Source organism: Natator depressus, chromosome 13 (genome assembly GCF_965152275.1).
Source record: "Natator depressus isolate rNatDep1 chromosome 13, rNatDep2.hap1, whole genome shotgun sequence".
Lineage (NCBI taxonomy): Eukaryota > Metazoa > Chordata > Testudines > Cheloniidae > Natator > Natator depressus.
The window spans coordinates 39,811,876-39,828,836 of record NC_134246.1 but is presented as its reverse complement, the minus strand read 5'-3'; the positions used below and the strand labels follow the sequence as shown (position 1 = coordinate 39,828,836).

General features: G+C 63.7%; 2 protein-coding genes across 3 annotated transcripts; one reads left to right on the top strand and one right to left on the bottom strand.

Annotated features, from left to right (window-relative positions):
• Positions 1-4,092: 4,092 nt before the first annotated feature.
• Positions 4,093-8,474, bottom strand: DAD1 (defender against cell death 1). Its single transcript, XM_074969713.1, has 3 exons — positions 8,191-8,474; positions 5,332-5,478; positions 4,093-4,279 (listed from the first exon to the last, which is right to left on the bottom strand). The coding sequence occupies exons 1-2, from the start codon at positions 8,420-8,422 to the stop codon at positions 5,348-5,350; spliced, it is 363 nt and encodes a 120-aa protein (XP_074825814.1). The 5' UTR covers positions 8,423-8,474; the 3' UTR covers positions 4,093-4,279; positions 5,332-5,347.
• A 2,307-nt stretch (positions 8,475-10,781) lies between these two features.
• Positions 10,782-16,602, top strand: ABHD4 (abhydrolase domain containing 4, N-acyl phospholipase B). Of its 2 annotated transcripts, none has more exons than XM_074969709.1 (7): positions 10,782-10,851; positions 12,025-12,113; positions 12,702-13,077; positions 14,661-14,815; positions 14,991-15,102; positions 15,748-15,934; positions 16,221-16,602. In XM_074969709.1, the coding sequence occupies exons 1-7, from the start codon at positions 10,829-10,831 to the stop codon at positions 16,308-16,310; spliced, it is 1,032 nt and encodes a 343-aa protein (XP_074825810.1). In that variant the 5' UTR covers positions 10,782-10,828; the 3' UTR covers positions 16,311-16,602. The 2 variants fall into 2 exon arrangements, with proteins under 2 accessions (XP_074825810.1, XP_074825811.1); XM_074969710.1 differs by lacking the exon at positions 10,782-10,851 and adding an exon at positions 10,892-11,009.
• Positions 16,603-16,961: the final 359 nt, after the last annotated feature.

Genomic DNA, 16,961 nt, shown 5'->3' with positions numbered 1-16,961 from the left:
GGTCTGATTTTGTAGGCAAGTCATTCTTAAGTGAGGTGAAACTTGGGGTTACACAAGACAAAGGGGTACAGTCGTCTGGAATGGCTGAGAGCCGCTGGGACAGAGGGGTATAAAATCAAGCCTGGTGTGGAGAAAGTAATTGTTATTTTCCCCATCACTTACCACAAGCCTATGAGTCAGAACCGGGGCGCCCAAGGAAACGAACAGCAGCCGGTGTAAAACAAGCAGAAGGAAGTTCTTCTTCTTGCAGCGCACCCTCAGCCTGGGGAACTGGTTACCAGGGGACGTTGTGACGGCCAAAAATACACCCGGGGTCAAAACATAATTACATTAAGTTCCTGGAGGCCAGGTCCATCAATGGCAATGAGCCAGGAATGCAACCCCATGGCCTGGGTGTCCCTAAACCTCCAGCTGCCAGATGCTGGGACGGGACAAGAGGGATCACCTTGGATCACCCAGAACTGCCCGGTTCTGGTCGTTCCCGCTGGGGCCCCTGGCACTGGCCGCTGTCGGAAGACAGGACACTGGGCCATTGGACCATCGCTCCAACCCAGAACAGCTGTTCTTATTTCGGATTTCAGTGAGTGGAGGCAACTTTCGGCAGGACGTCCGAGGGCCGCTTAGTTCCCAGGCTGCTCTTGGGTTCAAGGATAAAATGTAAACATTGTCCTTTGGGAACATTTCTCAGATAATTGCCTCAATTTTAACGTGTCCTAGAGGGGCACTGCAGTGAAATGACCAGCCCAGGACAGCGTTTTGGTGGGTGCCGCCGTGGAAGAGGAAAGGGATGGTGCAGGGATTCTTGCCCTGACTGGGCGCTGGGGGGGGGAAGCGGTGCCAAAGGCAGCAGGGGCAGAGTGGCAATTTCTGGGGAAGCCAAGCCGTCACACCCAGGGCTCTGCATCACACGGGAGGAGGGGAAGCAGGAGGCGCTCAAGGATCCATACCGTTGGCTAGGCTGGCCGGTGAGCTGGGAAAGCAGATAGCCCCAGGGCCCCCCCGCACTTGGGAGAATCCAGAACTGGAACAGACAAGCTCAGCATTCGTGCCAACAGCCAAGTTTCTCGCCCTTGGCCCTCTGGGGAGCATGGGAAGGGTGGACCCATGGCCAAGGCTGGGCACTGATCTCTACTCGACACCTCAGGGTGCTCCCGGTCCCGCAGTGTGAGCACCCAGTGCTGAGACATACACCCCACAGTGCTGGACCACGTGTTGTGGGGGAGGGAGTTTAGGCCCCAGGGAAGGAGTTGCCATCACAGGCAGGAGCCCACGGGGCAGGCACCCCTTCCCCACAGCTCCCTGCTTGGCCTGGGGCCTCCTGTCAGCACCGCCAGGCTTGGCTGCTGATGCCAGGAACAGGGAGCAGCATCTCGGCAGCTGGCTCCTCGCCCCTTTGCTCTGCCTCTGGGGACGGACCAAGAACAGCCCGGTGTGCCTTGGTGGGAAGCATGGGGAGGAACGTCTCCCCCGTTCTATTTAAATGGCAGCCTGGGGGGCAGGGGGACACCGGGCGAGAAGGACCCGTCGGTCTGATCCCATGCAGCAGGGGTTGCTTACGCAGGGGAATACTGGGCTAGGCAGGCTCAGGGCCCTGATCCCATGGAGCCAGGTACGTATAGGGGGCAAGGAAAGCTCCAGGGCTTGAGCCACAAGGGTGCTGGGGTAGCAGGTAGTGAGGCCCCTGCTCCACCCAGCCCAGCGCAGAGGGGGGGCTGCTGTGTCCGCTCAGCGAGTCGGCGTAGAGCATTGCCCATTCGCTGCAACACCCACGTGAATCCCGCTCTTCCTGACCCGTGGAGAGGCCAGCGCCCACCTCTGAACTCGGCTCTTGTCCCAGAGTCACGTCCCTTGCTGGCCTCCCAGAGGAGACCCTTCCAACCCAGCCACGCCACGGGAGATGCGCTGCTCCGGGAACACGTGCGGCTTGAAAAGCAAGCTGGGAGGTGAGCTCCACTCCGGAGCAGGGACTAGACACAGGGAAGAAAGCACAGCCCCGGGGGACGGGAAAGGCTTGGCTTGCTTAGCCCAGCCGAAGGAGGGCTGAGGGGAGCCGACTGCTCTCCCTACACGCGGCTGCGGGGTAGAACACCAGCAAGGGAGAAGAGCTTTTGAAGTATAAAGACAATGTCGGCATGGGACCACATGGGGATAAATCGGCCCTGAATAAACAATCTGGAAATGACAAAAAGGTTTCCAGCCCTCTCCAAGGAGCGAGGGCCCGGAGCAGCCTCCCCTAGCAGGAGTGGGGACAAACCACCTCGCCGGTCTGGAGATGGAGCGGGATGAATTTACGAAGGAGATTAGAGGAAGGGGTTGCCTAGCACAGCAGGGACTGGACTCGAGGTCCCTCGCTGCCCCGTTCTCAGCTCCGAGATGCGTTAATGGAGAGATCAGAGTGAGGGGAGACGCGCTTTGGGATCTCAGGAACGGGGAGGGTCTAGCACAGGGGTGGGCAAACTACAGCCTGCCAGCTTCTGCTGGGGAGCAGGGTCGGGGCTTGCCCCTCTCCGGTGCTTCAGCCGGGGAGCAGGGTCAGGGGCTGCTCCATGCGGCTCCCGGAAACAGCGGCACGGCCCCACTCTGGCTTCTACACGTAGGGGCAGCCAGGGGGCTTCGCTCTGCACACTGCCCCCCCCCCCCCCAAACACAGCCCCCATTGGCCGGGAACTACAGCCCATGGGAGCTGCAGGGGCAGCACCTGCGGACAGGGCAGCGTGCAGAGCCACCTGGATGCAGCTCCGCGTAGGAGCCAGATGGGGACATGGCCACTGCTTCCAGGAGCTGCTTGAGGTAAGCGCCTCCTGGAGCCTGCACCCCTGAGCCTCCCCCCTCCCCCAGCCCTGATCCCCCTCCCGCCCTCCGAACCCCTTGGTCTAGGGGTGCTGGTCAGCACCCTCGGCCAGCCCAGAGCATCCTCCTGCATCCAAAACTCATCCCCAGCCCCACCCCAGAGCTTGCACCCCACTCCAATGCCCAGCCCCCTCCCACACCCTGAAATCCTCATTTCTGGCCCCACCCCAGAGCCCTCACCCCATCCTGCACCCCAAACCCAATTGTGAGCATTCATAGCCCACCATACAAATTTCTATTCCCAGATGTGGCCCTTGGGCCAAAAAGTTTGCCCACTCTTAATCTAGAGCCCCACTCTACACCCCAGCTATCCCACGTCCACCCCACAAAGAGAGCTTCTCCCTTCTGCTCACCCCAATCAGAGTCCAGAGCAAGCAGCTTGCTCTCCCCAGCCAGCCTACAGCTACAGAAGACAGTGGGTCAAGCCCAGCCCAGCTTGGGAGTAACTGAAATTAATTGTCCGGCTGGTCATTTGGGAGCTCTCAGTCAATTGGCACGGAGCAGAAGCTGCCCTCGCCCGTGGTAGCATAAGGAGAGAGGCTCAAACGCTCAGTGGGGTGGGGGACTCTCCCCATAGTCACAGCTAACCCTAATGCCCGAGAGCGGAGTCGGGGGGCATTCTGCTAAACACAGTAGGGGGCATTCATCCCCGAGTCACAGCTGGCTCCAGGATAGCACAAGGAGGCACTGAGCAGGGGGGGTTGAGGAGGGTGAGCTCCCCCCTGGGGGTCAGCACTAACCCCAGGGTCACAGGGGGGAACACTCTGCAGGGCAGGGTGTGTGTGCAATAGGGGCACAGAGCCTTTCCCCGCCTGCAGCTGCTCCGGAGACTCAGAGGCCAGGGGGAGAAAGCACACACACAAACAGGTGGGGGAGCATTTGCCTGGAAGATCCTAAAATAGAAACAACCCCCCCTTCTTCCCCCCAAAGTACCGTCTCAACCCAAACTTTCCACAGCTCCCCCCCCGCAATTGCTTTGGAGGCCGGGGGCCCTGGGCCACAGAGCGATGGTTTCGATGTGATAAGAGACGGGAAGTGGGGGGTGGGCATGGGCTTTGGGTTTCCATGGCAACCCGCTTCCTGCTCCCCCCCGAAACTGGGTCATGCAGAAGTGACTGCTGGGGAGAAGGGGTGGGGCTGGGTGAGTCTCCCTGAACGCGGGGCGGTGGGGGGTGAGCTGGGGAAGGGAAAGCTGAGGAACCCCCTGATCCATCACAGAAGTGCCAGACACAGAACCCCAGAACAATGGGATTTATTGGGGGAGGGGGTCACAAGCGGTGGGGGGAAGAGCCTGCCATCTTCTCAAGAGGCCTCATCAGTTTGCACTGCTGCAGTACTTCCCCATGAGGGGCAGGACCCACGTCCATGGGGGGCTGGCACATCTGTCCCCTGGGCATGGCATCAGCCGACCATGAGAGGTAGTCAGGACCTGCAGGGAGACAGAGGGGGCACAAAGATATCTGGAGTTACTGCAGGGGAAGATGGGGGGATCCCCCAAATTACACAGACTCCCCCCCCGACCTCCAGAAACACTGTGACCCTGAGCTCGCAGCCAGGTTCCATGACCCCCATCTCCTCACATTTCTTCCCTCTCAAAGCCCTGGTCCAAGCTCCTCCATCGCCCCAAATTCCAGCCCTGTGTCCTCTGCAGCTCAGTAAGAACGGCCATCCTGGCTCAGACCAAAGGTCCATCCAGCCCAGTGTCCTGTCAGCCGACAGTGGCCAGTGCCAGGCACCCCAGAGGGAACGAACAGAACAGGGAATCATCACGTGATCCATCCCATCACCCATTCCCAGCATCTGGCAAAGAGAGGCTAGGGACACCATCCCTGCCCACCCTGGTTTGGGGTCCTCACCCACAGTTTGAGAACCTCTCATGTAGATCATAGAGATCTCCAGGCCTGTAACCCCCCAAACTCCATCCACTCCTTGGTCTCCAGCTGAGCCCTGACACTCTGCCTCCTCCAGGGGCACTACACCAGGATTAACTCCACTCCTCTCTCAGCCAGGGACAGAACCCAGGCTCCCTGTTCCCTCTGCCTCACAGCAGCAAAGAGAAAAGATGTCTCCAGAAATCCTGTTTGCTACTGACAGAGTTCAAAGGGCATGTCAGCCTCAAGCAGAAAGATGATCAGTGGGGGTCTTGGAGTCAGGACTCCTGGGTTCTGTCCCAGCTCGGGGCAGGGGGGGAAGGAAGGGCAGTGGGTTACAGCAGAGGGGGCCAGGTATCAGGACTCCTTGGTCCTATCTCAGCTTGAGGAGGGGAGTGGAGCCCAGTGGGTTACAGCAGAGGGGCTGGCTGTCAGGACTCCTGGGTCCTATCCCAGCTCGGGGAGGGGAGTGGGGCCCAGCAGAGGGGCCGGGGATCAGGAACTGTGGGTTCTAGTCCCAGCTCTCTTCCAGCCCACAGAAGTTTAAGCCGCCAAGGCAAACAGACTGGCCCCCAGTCGGATGCTGCTGGGCCCCACCCCTGAGCCGTACCTAATGGTCCCCTGGCTCAGCCCACGAAGTTGATGACGACGAGGTGCAGGATGGTGCTGGCGAAGAGGAAGTCGGCGAAGGCCCGCTCTGGCGAGATGCCCTGGAAGTCACCTTTGTTCTGTGGGTTGATCTGGATCCGCAGGCAAACTAGGGAACGGGAGGAGAGAGCAGCTTGCACCAGGGGCCGTGTCTGGGGGACAGGGTGGGGAAGGAGACCAAGACAGCAGAGGAGGTGGTGCAGCTTCTCCAGGCTGAAGCTGCTCATGGTGCTGCTGAACCCCCACAGGAAGGGGCCCACGTCCAGGCAGTGCTGGGAACACGCTCAGCCCCCAGGAGGAAGCTGCCCATAGCTCTGAGGAAGGGGCTCAGGCTGGGCAGGAGTGCTGCTCACTCAGGGATGGGGTTGCCATGGGGTGGTATGTCGTTGCCTTGGGTTACTCGCCGCCTAGGATGAAGCTGCCCACAGAACTGAGGAGCTTCAGTAAGAGATGCCCAGGCGGGGGCGGGGGGGAGGCAGTTCCTATGGAGTAGGGATGCCATGGGGGTTACTCTGGGAAGAGGCTGCTGACTACTATGGCGGCCTGGGGACAGGTTGCGACTGGTGCCCACCATGTAGAGCGAAGCTGCGCAAGGAGGAGATGAACCTGCTCAGGAGGCAGCTGAAGAGGAAGGTGCCCAGACAGCGCAGGGGGAATCATTACAATGAGACACGGTTGCCATAAGGGGTGTGACACTTTGGGGCTCACCCAGACCAGCGAGGGGTTCAGCCAATACCTACCTTGCAACTCTGGATGCCTTAAACACTGTGCCTCACAGCCCTGGCGCCCACTGCCAGCCTAACGCTCTAACGCTGGCTTTCACCGCCCAGCTACTGTTGCAGGGGGACCTCCAGCCCCGAGCTCTCCCCAAAATGTTTTTCTGCAGTGCTGAGCCCCCATGACAATAAGCATGTGGCTCCTCTAAAGAGGCAGGGCCAAGCAGTCTGTTAGCTGAGTGGGAATTAACACACCCTCCACTTCAATACACAGTTCGAAGCTAGTTTACAGTAAAAGTAAAACAAGTTGCTTAGCGAAGGAACAGATTTAAGTGGTACCAAGTAGAAGGAATAGGGACAGAAATTGTCTCAAACAAACCAAAGTAAAAGTCTGCTTCTAAGACCGAAGTCTAACTTAAACTAGAGTCTTTGTTCAAAGTAGTTTTCTCACCACACTTGCTTCCAGTATGGCTGGCCAATCTTCAGCCAAGATCCAAACAGAGCCCGAGGCATTTGGTTTCTTCGTCTCCTCAGGTGAAGGATGATGCCAATGTCTCTCTGCCCCCCCCCTTATGTTACCCCAAAGTTCACTGTGTTTTGAGAGCCAGAAAGGGTTCCAGGGGTGCAGAGTCTGAGCCCCCGCTCTGCTCACTATGCTGCTGCTGGTTAGCTTTGTTTACCAGAGATGAGAATGTGCTTTCGTTGTCTTCTGCCAGGAATCAAGCCGGCCAGACAGGTAAACGCACGTTCTTTCACCTAAGGAAATTGTGGAAAGATTGTATGCAGCGTTGTTGTAGCCGTGTTGGTCCCAGGATATTAAAGAGACAAGGTGGGTGACGGAATATCTTTTATTGGACCAACTTCCATTAGCAAGAGACACAAACTTCTGAGCTTATTGAGAGCTCTTCTTCAGGTCTGGGAAAAAGCTCTGTGCAAGTGCCAAAACTTGTCTCTGTTGATAACAGAACTTGGTCCAATGAAAGAATTATTTCACCTACCTTGTCTCTCGGACAAAGTTTGTACCGTGCGAGAATTACGTTTCAGTCATTACGAATTGTGGTTTGTTTTATGTGTGACCTTCCCTGCCTCTTTCACGTGTAATCACTTAAACCCAGGCTCCTGGTCAATACGCTTATTTTTGTTTGACTACAAAACCATCTTAGTGATGTCTAATGAACTGAAGTGCCGGTCTTCAGCTAAACTCCCAGGCTGGCGTGGGCTCTGTCTGTTCGGAGGCGGTGAATGTGATTTGCGTGAGGGTCCCAGGAGAGGGAGCGGACGCTGCTGGTGCTGCCCTGCGAGCGGTAAGCAGGCTGCTGGAAGGCAGGGTGAGGCCACTGTGCTGCGCGCCGGCTGCTGGTGTCGGGGCTCGGAGCCAAAGCTGCACAGAAGCACCCAGGGCAGGCGGTGACACACCCCACTACTGGCCTTGGTGAACCCCCGTAAGATCAGAGGGGGTTCCTGTGGGATGGTGCTGCCATGGAAAATATGGTGGGGCTACCATGGAGGTTAGTCTGGGGTAGCACTCCCATAGATACAGCCACCATGAGAAGATGCTGTTGCCATGCGGGGGCAGGGGGTTACTACGGGATGGGGTTGCAAAGGGGGTTACTGTGGGAGGGGAAAGGCGGGGAGATTACTACAGGAGAGTATCGGGGGGGGGGGGGTTACTATGGGATGGGGTTGCCGGGGGGTCGTTGCCAGGGGAGGGGGAAGAAGAGGTCACTATGGGATGGCGTTGCCCGGGGGAACGGGTGGGCGGGTCACTATGGGATGGCATTGCCCGGGGGACCCGGCGCGGGGGCTGGTCACGGGGTGGGCGGGTCACTGGGGGCTGGCGTTGCCGGGGGAACGGGCGGGTCACGGGGCGGGCGGGTCACTATGGGATGGCGTTGCCCAGGGGACCCGGCGCGGGGGCAGGTCACGGGGGCGGGCGGGTCCCTGGGGGCTGGCGTTGCCGGGGGACCGGGCGGGCGGGTCACTATGGGATGGCGTTGCCCGGGGGACCCGGCGCGGGGGCAGCTCACGGGGCGGGCGGGTCGCTATGGGCTGGCGTTGCCGGGGGAACGGGCGGTCACGGGGCGGGCGCGCTCCCCGGCACTCACCGCCCAGGATGAAGCTGCCCACGGCGGAGATGAAGCCGCTGAGGAAGGAGTTGAAGGGGAAGGTGCCCACGCCCAGGCAGTAGCCGAACTGCAGCGCGCCGCTCAGCAGCACGTAGAGCAGATACGCGTCCAGCACCTTGAGGCGGCTGGCGGTGCCGCTGCTGTACTCGGCCAGGAAGCGCCGCACCACGGAGCCCACCGAGCCGCCGCCGGCCGCCGCCGCGCCCGACATGGCCCCGCCGCGCGCTGAGCTGGCCGGAAGCCACCTGCCGGAGCGCAGCGAGCACTTCCGGGGCGCCGCGCGCGCAGGCCCAGACAGGCAAATGGCGGACCGCGCAGGCGCAGTGATTGAGCCCTTCAGTATAGCTGCCCAGGCGCCCTGGGCACTTCCACATCGGATTTGTACTCAATGCGCATGCGTCTTACTGTGATCGCCATAGGGCGCCGACTGCGATGTTCCAGAGGCATGCGCACTGTGGACTTCCGGGGAGCGTGAAAATACAATTCGCATGCGCACTTCCGACCTAGCAACAGCAAATCCCCCCATGTGCGCATGCGTGGAAACTCCCTTTTTCATCCTTTGCGTTCCTCCGTGGTCCAATCAGAATCCAGCGCTAGGCTGTTGCTGGGTCGATTAGGAGGTTGAGGAAATGGGGACGGGGAACTAGGGGACCGAGACCCCGGAGTCACGGTTCCGGAAACATTCCGTGTGGCCACCTGAGGACCCCCCCATATTATACCCCCATGTGTGTCCCCCACATATAGTGTCCCTCACACCCTTCTGAGCCCCCCTTGTAACCCACGTGCCCCCCACTAAACCAGCCCCCTTCTGAGCCCTCCATTATAACCCACGTGCCCCCCACTAAACCATCCGCTTTCTGAGCCCCCCTTGTAACCCAGGTGCCCCCCACTAAACCATCCGCTTTCTGAGCCCCCCTTGTAACCCAGGTGCCCCCCACTAAACCATCCGCTTTCTGAGCCCCCCTTGTAACCCAGGTGCCCCCCATTAAACCAGCCCCCTTCTGAGCCCCCCTTGTAACCCACGTGCCCCCCACTAAACCAGCCCCTTCTGAGCCCCCCATTATAACCCACGTGCCCCCACTAAACCAGCCCCCTTCTGAGCCCCCCTTATAACGCACGTGCCCCCCACTGAACCAGCCCCCTTCTGAGCCCCCCTTGTAACCCAGGTGCCCCCCATTAAACCAGCCCCCCTCTGAGCCCCCTTATAACCCACGTGCCCCCCACTAAACCAGCCCCCTTCTGAGCCCCCCTTGTAACCCACGTGCCCCCCACTAAACCAGCCCCCTTCTGAGCCCCCTTATAACCCACGTGCCCCCCACTAAACCAGCCCCCTTCTGAGCCCCCCCTTGTAACCCACGTGCCCCCCACTAAACCAGCCCCCTTCTGAGCCCCCCCTTGTAACCCACGTGCCCCCCACTAAACCAGCCCCCTTCTGAGCCCCCCTTGTAACCCAAGTGCCCCCCACTAAACCATCCGCTTTCTGAGCCCCCCTTGTAACCCACGTGCCCCCACTAAACCATCCCCCTTCTGAGCCCCCGCTTGTAACCCACGTGCCCCCCACTAAACCATCCCCCTTCTGAGCCCCCCTTGTAACCCACGTGCCCCCCACTAAACCAGCCCCCTTCTGAGCCCCCCCTTGTAACCCACGTGCCCCCCACTAAACCAGCCCCCTTCTGAGCCCCCCTTGTAACCCAAGTGCCCCCCACTAAACCATCCGCTTTCTGAGCCCCTCTTGTAACCCACGTGCCCCCACTAAACCATCCCCCTTCTGAGCCCCCGCTTGTAACCCACGTGCCCCCCACTAAACCATCCGCTTTCTGAGCCCCCCTTGTAACCCAGGTGCCCCCCACTAAACCAGCCCCCTTCTGAGCCCCCTTATAACCCACGTGCCCCCCACTAAACCAGCCCCCTTCTGAGCCCCCCCTTGTAACCCACGTGCCCCCCACTAAACCAGCCCCCTTCTGAGCCCCCCTTGTAACCCACGTGCCCCCACTAAACCAGCCCCCTTCTGAGCCCCCCTTGTAACCCAAGTGCCCCCCACTAAACCATCCGCTTTCTGAGCCCCCCTTGTAACCCACGTGCCCCCCACTAAACCATCCGCTTTCTGAGCCCCCCTTGTAACCCACGTGCCCCCCACTAAACCAGCCCCCTTCTGAGCCCCCTTATAACCCACGTGCCCCCCACTAAACCAGCCCCCTTCTGAGCCCCCCTTGTAACCCACGTGCCCCCCATTTCTTCCTTGTTGCATTGCCCCCCATCCCTCCTTCGGCCCCGGGGCAGATCACTTTACGGTCCGATCCCCCCAACCCTGCGTCCAGGCACACCCCGCAGAGCCAGGCCCCCCGCTACTGCTGGCTGCACCCTAAGGGCCACCAGTGTCCACGGCCCATTCGGCGCCACCCCGCCTTTACACCCGAGTCTTCCCCGGCCCAGGATCAGGCCCCGCCCCGGGGCTCGGCCCCGCCCCCGCCCCGCGGACCGAACCCGGATCCCGCCGCCCGCCAGCCCCCATTCATCCCGCCGAAGTCCCGCCTCCGCCGCGCTAGCCCCGCCCCGGACTCCGCGCCCGCCCCGCCCAGCCCGGGTCAGCTGCGCTGAGCTCAGCTGGGAGCCGGGCATGGAGCAGGATCTGGAAGACCCGTGAGTCTGCGCTACCCCCCGCCCCCCCCCCCGCTTGTGGGGGGTCGCTGGGGTCCCTTTGCGGGGCGGGGCCTGTTCCCAGGGCCCCTAAGCGCCCCGAGGACTTGGCAGCGCTGCGCTGTGTGTTTCGGGGGGGCCCCCCTGCGGCGTGCCCAGAGGTGGGGAGCTGGACCTGGGGGGCTGAGAAGCGGCAGGGCCGGGGGGAAGGGCTGTGAGGGGTCTGGCAAAGGCAGGAGAGGAGCTGGAGGGGGTGAGGGGGGGCAGGAGGGGGGCTATTGCGGGACTGGGCAGAGGAGGGGAAGGACGGCGGGCTCTTGGGGGCAGAGGGAGGGGGTTATTGGGGAGCGGGTGGGGGGATTTGGGGGGAAGAATGGAGGGGGTTATTGGAGGGCAGGGGATTGTTTGGCGATGGGGGAGAGAGGAGAGTGATCCTTGGGGGAGGGGGCTGGTGGGGGGGCAGGAAGAAGAGAATTATTTGGGGAGAAGGGGAGGGAGGAGGAGTCATTGGGGTAGGGGACTCTTGGCGGGGGGGGGGGCGTATATGGAGTGAAGGGGGAGGGGGCTGTTGGGAGGTGGGTCCAGAGGGGGGCAGCAGGAGGAGGTTATCTGGGGCAGGAAGGAGGGAAAGGGGGTTGACACATTCTGTCAGGTTGTTTGGGGGGGCAAACAGCTGAATCCTGGTGTCCCTGTGCCTCTCTGTGGGGGGGGGGGGGAGTGGGAGTCCCCTGGGTGTGTGTCCCCACCCCCGCCGGGAGAGGCAGCCAGCACCTGCTCCCCTGGGGAGTGACTCAGCACTATCCCTGCCCCAGAGCTCCTTGCCCTTAGCCATGGGGCAGTGACCCCTGAAAAGCCCCTGGGTGATGGGCGGGGGGACACACCAGGGGGCAGTGGGACCCTGTGAGAGGAACTCTGGGACCCTGTGAGGGGCAGCTGGGACCCCAGTGAGAGAGGCAAAGTGGGTGATGGGGGGGCCTCTGCCCCCCAGGATGGTGAGGCGCTCCCCCAGCCTGGGGGGTGGGGAAGATACCTGGGTCCCTCTATGTGGGGGGGTCAGTTGATGCCCTCATTTGATCATTAATGTGTTCCCCCTCCCGCATTGCTCCTCTGTTCTGTCTGCCCTCCGGCCCCCCGCGCTGTCTGTCTGTGGGGCTGTATGTCTGCCCCCCGGCTCAGGCCCCAGGGTTGGCTCAGCGGCTGGCTCCCTGCCTGGCGCCCCACGTCCATGTCCCACCTGAAGAACGTGGAGGCCCGGATCCTGCAGTGTGAGTACTGAAATCGGAGGGGGACGCAGCCTGGGGTGTATCCTTCATGGGGCACCTCTCTCCTGTGATCCATGGGGGGAGGGGGGTGTCCGTGGGCAGGGGGCTGGGTAGGGCTTGGGGGTGTATTTCCTATGGGGGTGGCTGGGGGCAAACATCAGCAGCTGAGTAAGGAGGCCATGGGGTAATCCCCCTATGGGGGCTGGGTCAGAGCCCCCCATGGTCACAGTTGTGGGGGCTGGGTGGAGTGTATCAGGGAAGGGGTCCCAGGATCCCCTATGGGGGGGTCTGGAGACCCAGGGGGTTAAGTACCCCCTATAGGTGTGCTAGCTGATCCAGGGGCTTGGGTAGGAGTCTCGGGAGTGTATCCCTCATGGGGGGCACTAGGGGACCCAGGGGCCAAGTAGAGGTGTGTGAGGGGCTGGGTCAGGGCCTGGTGGCCGGGCTGGGGTCTGGGCAGGGGGATACACCTCCTATGGGGGGGCTGGGCTGTGGGGGCGCTGGGTCAGGGCCTGGCGGCCAGGCTGGGCACGGGGACACCCCCTATGGGGGGCTGGCTCAGGGCCCCCCTGACTCCCCCTCTCCGTGCAGGCCTGCAGAGCCGCTTCGTGGGGCGGTACGTGACCCTGCCGGACTGGGCGCGCATCTGGACCGTCTCGCTGTGCCCGGAGCAGGGTGGGGGGCGCACCCCCCTGGTGCTGGTGCACGGCTTCGGGGGCGGCGTGGGGCTGTGGGTGCTCAACCTGGACCGGCTCGGGGCCCGGCGGCCCCTTCACGCCTTCGACCTGCTGGGCTTTGGGCGCAGCTCCCGGCCCGCCTTCCCCCACGACGCCCAGGGCGCCGAGGCCGAGTTCGTGCGCTCCATCGAGGGCTGGCGCCAGCAGATGGGCATCGGCGCCATGATCCTGCTGGGCCACAGCCTGGGTGGCTTCCTGGCGGCCTCCTACAGCCTGGCGTACCCCGAGAGGTGAGGGACCCCCCCGGCCCCCCATACCACCCTGCCCCCCGATCCTACAGCCTGACTTACAGCCTGCCCCCCATCCTACAGCCCGGCGTACCCCGAGAGGTGAGGGACCCCCTGGCCCCCCCATACCACCCTGCCCCCCCATCCTACAACCCGGCGTACCCTGAGAGGTGAGGGACCCCCGGCCCCCCCATACCGGCCTGCCCCCCGATCCTACACCCAGTGTACCCCGAGAGGTGAGGGACCCCTCCAGCACCCCCATACCATCCTGCCCCCCAATCCTACAGCCCGTCGTACCCCGAGAGGTGAGGGACCCCCCGGCCCCCCCATACCACCCTGCCCCCCAATGCTACAGCTCGGCGAACCCCAAGAGGTGAGGGACCCCCCCGCAGCCCACCTTCACTACCTTCCCTCCCGCCTCCCCCCCAATCCTACAGCCTGACGTACCCCAAGAGGTCAGGGCCCCCCCCCAGCCTCCCCATACTGCCCTGCCCCCCGATCCTACAGCCTGACGTACCCCGAGAGGGGAGGGACCACCCCAGCCCCCGCTACCTGCCCTCCCCCGATCCTGGGCAGCCCAGCCCCCACTACCTGCCCTCCCCCATACCACCCTGCCCGCCCCCTGATCCTATAGCCTGGCGTACCCCAAGAGGTGACGGACCCCCCGGCCCCCCATACCGCCCTGCCCCCTGATCCTACAGCCCGGCGTACCCCAAGAGGTGAGGGACCCCTCCAGCACCCCCATACCACCCTGCCCCCCGATCCTACAGCCTGACTTACCCCGAGAGGTGAGGGACCCCCTGCAGCCCACCCCCACTACCTGCCCTCCCGCCTCCCCTGATCCTACAGCCTGGCCTACCCTGAGAGGGGAGGGACCCTCTGGCCCCCCCATACCACCCTGCCCCCCGATCCTACAGCCTGACGTACCCTGAGAGGTCAGTGTCCCCCCCAGCCTCCCCATACCACCCTGCCCCCCGATCCTACAGCCCGGCATACCCCAAGAGGGGAGGGACCACCCTGGCCCCCGCTACCTGCCCTTCCTGTTCCCCCCCCCCCCGATCCTGGGTACCCCCGCAGCCCAGCCCCCACTACCTGCCCTCCCCCATACCGCCCTGCCCGCCCCCTGATCCTATAGCCTGACGTACCCCGAGAGGTGAGGGACCCCCCACCCCCAGCCCGCTGCCTGCCCCGGCCCGCCTCACTACCCACACCCGTCTCTCCTCTACCCCTACTGCCTTGTCCCCGTTCAGCCCTTTGGTCCTCCGTCCACCCCCCTCCATCCCTGCCAGGGTCCCGCTGGGGCTCAGCCTGGGTGCCCCAGAGGGGTGAGACTCCCCCATGCCCAGGGGCTCAGAGGACAGAGCTGGGGGGCAGAGTTAAGGTTCCACCTGGGGGGCAGGGTGTTGCTGTTCAGGTCCCATCTCCCCAAGGTGGGTTGGTGTCTGGGGGGTGGGGGTTGAGTCTGGGGCTGTCTCTGTCTGTGGGGTGGGGGGTTTCGGGGAGGGGGCGCTGTGAGTCGCCTTGTGGGGGTGTCCGTGCGTCCTTCTCTCACCTTTTCTGCTGCTGCCCCCCCTGGCCTGGCGTAGGGTGAAGCACCTCATCCTGGTGGACCCTTGGGGCTTCCCCGTGCGCCCCACCGACCCCAGACAGATCCAGCCCCCCCCAACCTGGGTCAAGGCCATGGCCGCTGTCCTGGGGCGCTCCAACCCCCTGGCTGTGCTGAGAGTCGCCGGGCCCTGGGGTGAGTCACTAGGGGTAGGGGGGCAGGATGGGCTGGGGGGCAGGGGAGAAGGGCTGTGGAAGGGGAGGAGTGGGGCTGGGGGATGTGAGTTATTTTGAGTGGTAACTAGGGGTAGGGGGTGGGACTGGGGGGCAGATCTGTAACAGGGTGTCTGTCTCCACATCCCTCTGTCCAGGTCCTGGCCTCGTCCAGCGCTTCCGTCCTGACTTCAAGCAGAAATTCGCGGAGTTCTTTGAGGATGACACTATCCCGGAGTATATCTACCACTGCAACGCCCAGACGCCCAGGTGAGGGGTGGGGCGCCCGGGAACCCCAACCCCTTGGGATCACCACCGTGCTCCCAGGCCTCGGGGGGGGAATGGGATCCAGGATGCCAGTGCGGGGAGTTCGCCCACAGGCCCCAGCACCAGGGAGAAGAGACTAGGAGGGGGAATGGGACCCAGGTGTCCGGGACAGCATCCCTAGGGACCCTGCAGTCCTGACAGATGCAGGGATGGGGAATGGGACCCAGGCATCTGGGATAACACCCCTAGGGAGGGGGAATGGGGACCCGGGGGTGATCGTGGTGAAGGGTGGTTTGTGAAAGAGGCGCGGGGAGGGCGAGGGACCCAGGCGTCCGGGGGGAGGGAGGCGCGGGGAGGGCGAGGGACCCAGGCGTCCGGGGGGAGGGAGGCGCGGGGAGGGCGAGGGACCCAGGCGTCCGGGGGGAGGAAGTCCTGGGCAGGGCACAGGACCCAGGCGTCCGGGGGGAGGGGGGCGAGGGACCCAGGCGTCCGGGGGGAGGGGGGCGCGGGCCGGGCGAGGGACCCAGGCGTCCGGGGGGAGGGGGGCGCGGGCCGGGCGAGGGACCCAGGCGTCCGGGGGGAGGGGGGCGCGGGCCGGGCGAGGGACCCAGGCGTCCGGGCAGGGCTCACCCTCCCCCTGCGCCCCAGCGGCGAGACGGCGTTCAAGGCCATGACGCAGGTGCTGGGCTGGGCGCGCCGCCCCATGCTGGAGCGGATCCACCTGCTCCCGCGGGAGCTGCCCATCACCCTGATCTACGGCGCCGAGTCCTGGATCGACACCAGCACCGGGCGCCGGGTGCGGGAGCTGCGGCCCGACAGCTACGTCCGGCACCTGGTACGAGGGAAGGGGGGCTGGGGCTGATGGGGTGGGTCTGTGCACCCCCTCGTATGGGGGGCAGGGGCTTGGGGAGGGGGCAGGTGGGGGGAGCCAGGCCTAGAGGGGTGGGGAGGCCTGGGGCAGTTGCAGCGGGGGGGTGTTGCAGTGTAGATGTACCCTAAGGGGAATGGGGGGGTTAGGGAGGAGTGGGAAGGGGACATACGGCGGGGTGCGGAAAGTGGGGGTGCAGACCTGTCTCCTGACCCCCGCCTGTCTCCCTTCTCCCCCCCCGACCCCCCTCCAGGCCATCGCCGGCGCCTCCCACCACGTCTACGCCGACCAGCCTGCTGCCTTCAACGCGGCCGTGCAGGAGATCTGCGACTCCGTGGACTGACGGACGGAGGGTCTGACCCCACCCCATTGCGGGGGTACGGCCCCCTGTGGCTCCCCAGAGCCCCCAGCCACCTAGACTCCTTCGCTGCCACTGAAGTCTCGGGGCGCCGGGAAGGGGGGGGAGGCATCAGGATTGTGCTGATTGAGGGGTTTATTCCTCCATCTCCGGGGCTGATTCATTCCCCCCTTTCCCTTTGCTTCTCACTCTCTCGGGCTGTTCCCTTCCCCTGTGGCAAGGGAGGGCCGGTCTTTGAGACGTCCCTCTGGCCCCAGGATGTGGGGGGAGACCGGGGGGGCAGGGGACTGGGACACGGAGGGCTTTCCCCTCTAGGGGTGCTAGATGTGATCCGGCCTCAGGGCCAGGGACCAGCTCTCTGGGGAAATAGTCGGGGGGGGGGGGGTCATGGGGCTCCCCACCCCCGGCCGCCTGAATCTCCCTCTGCTCTGTGACCCTCCTGATGTGCCTTAGGCTGCTGCAGCCGGCTCTGGGGCGTGAGGGCCCCCGGCGGTGTGTGCGCCGTGCGGTTCTGAATGCACGTGGCCGGCAAGCGGCTGGGGGTGCGAGGCCCCAGCCTGTGCTGGACTGAACACCCCACCGGCCGCCCGCGCCCCAGCTCTGCCGTGGGCAGGGGACGCGACACTGAAGCACAAG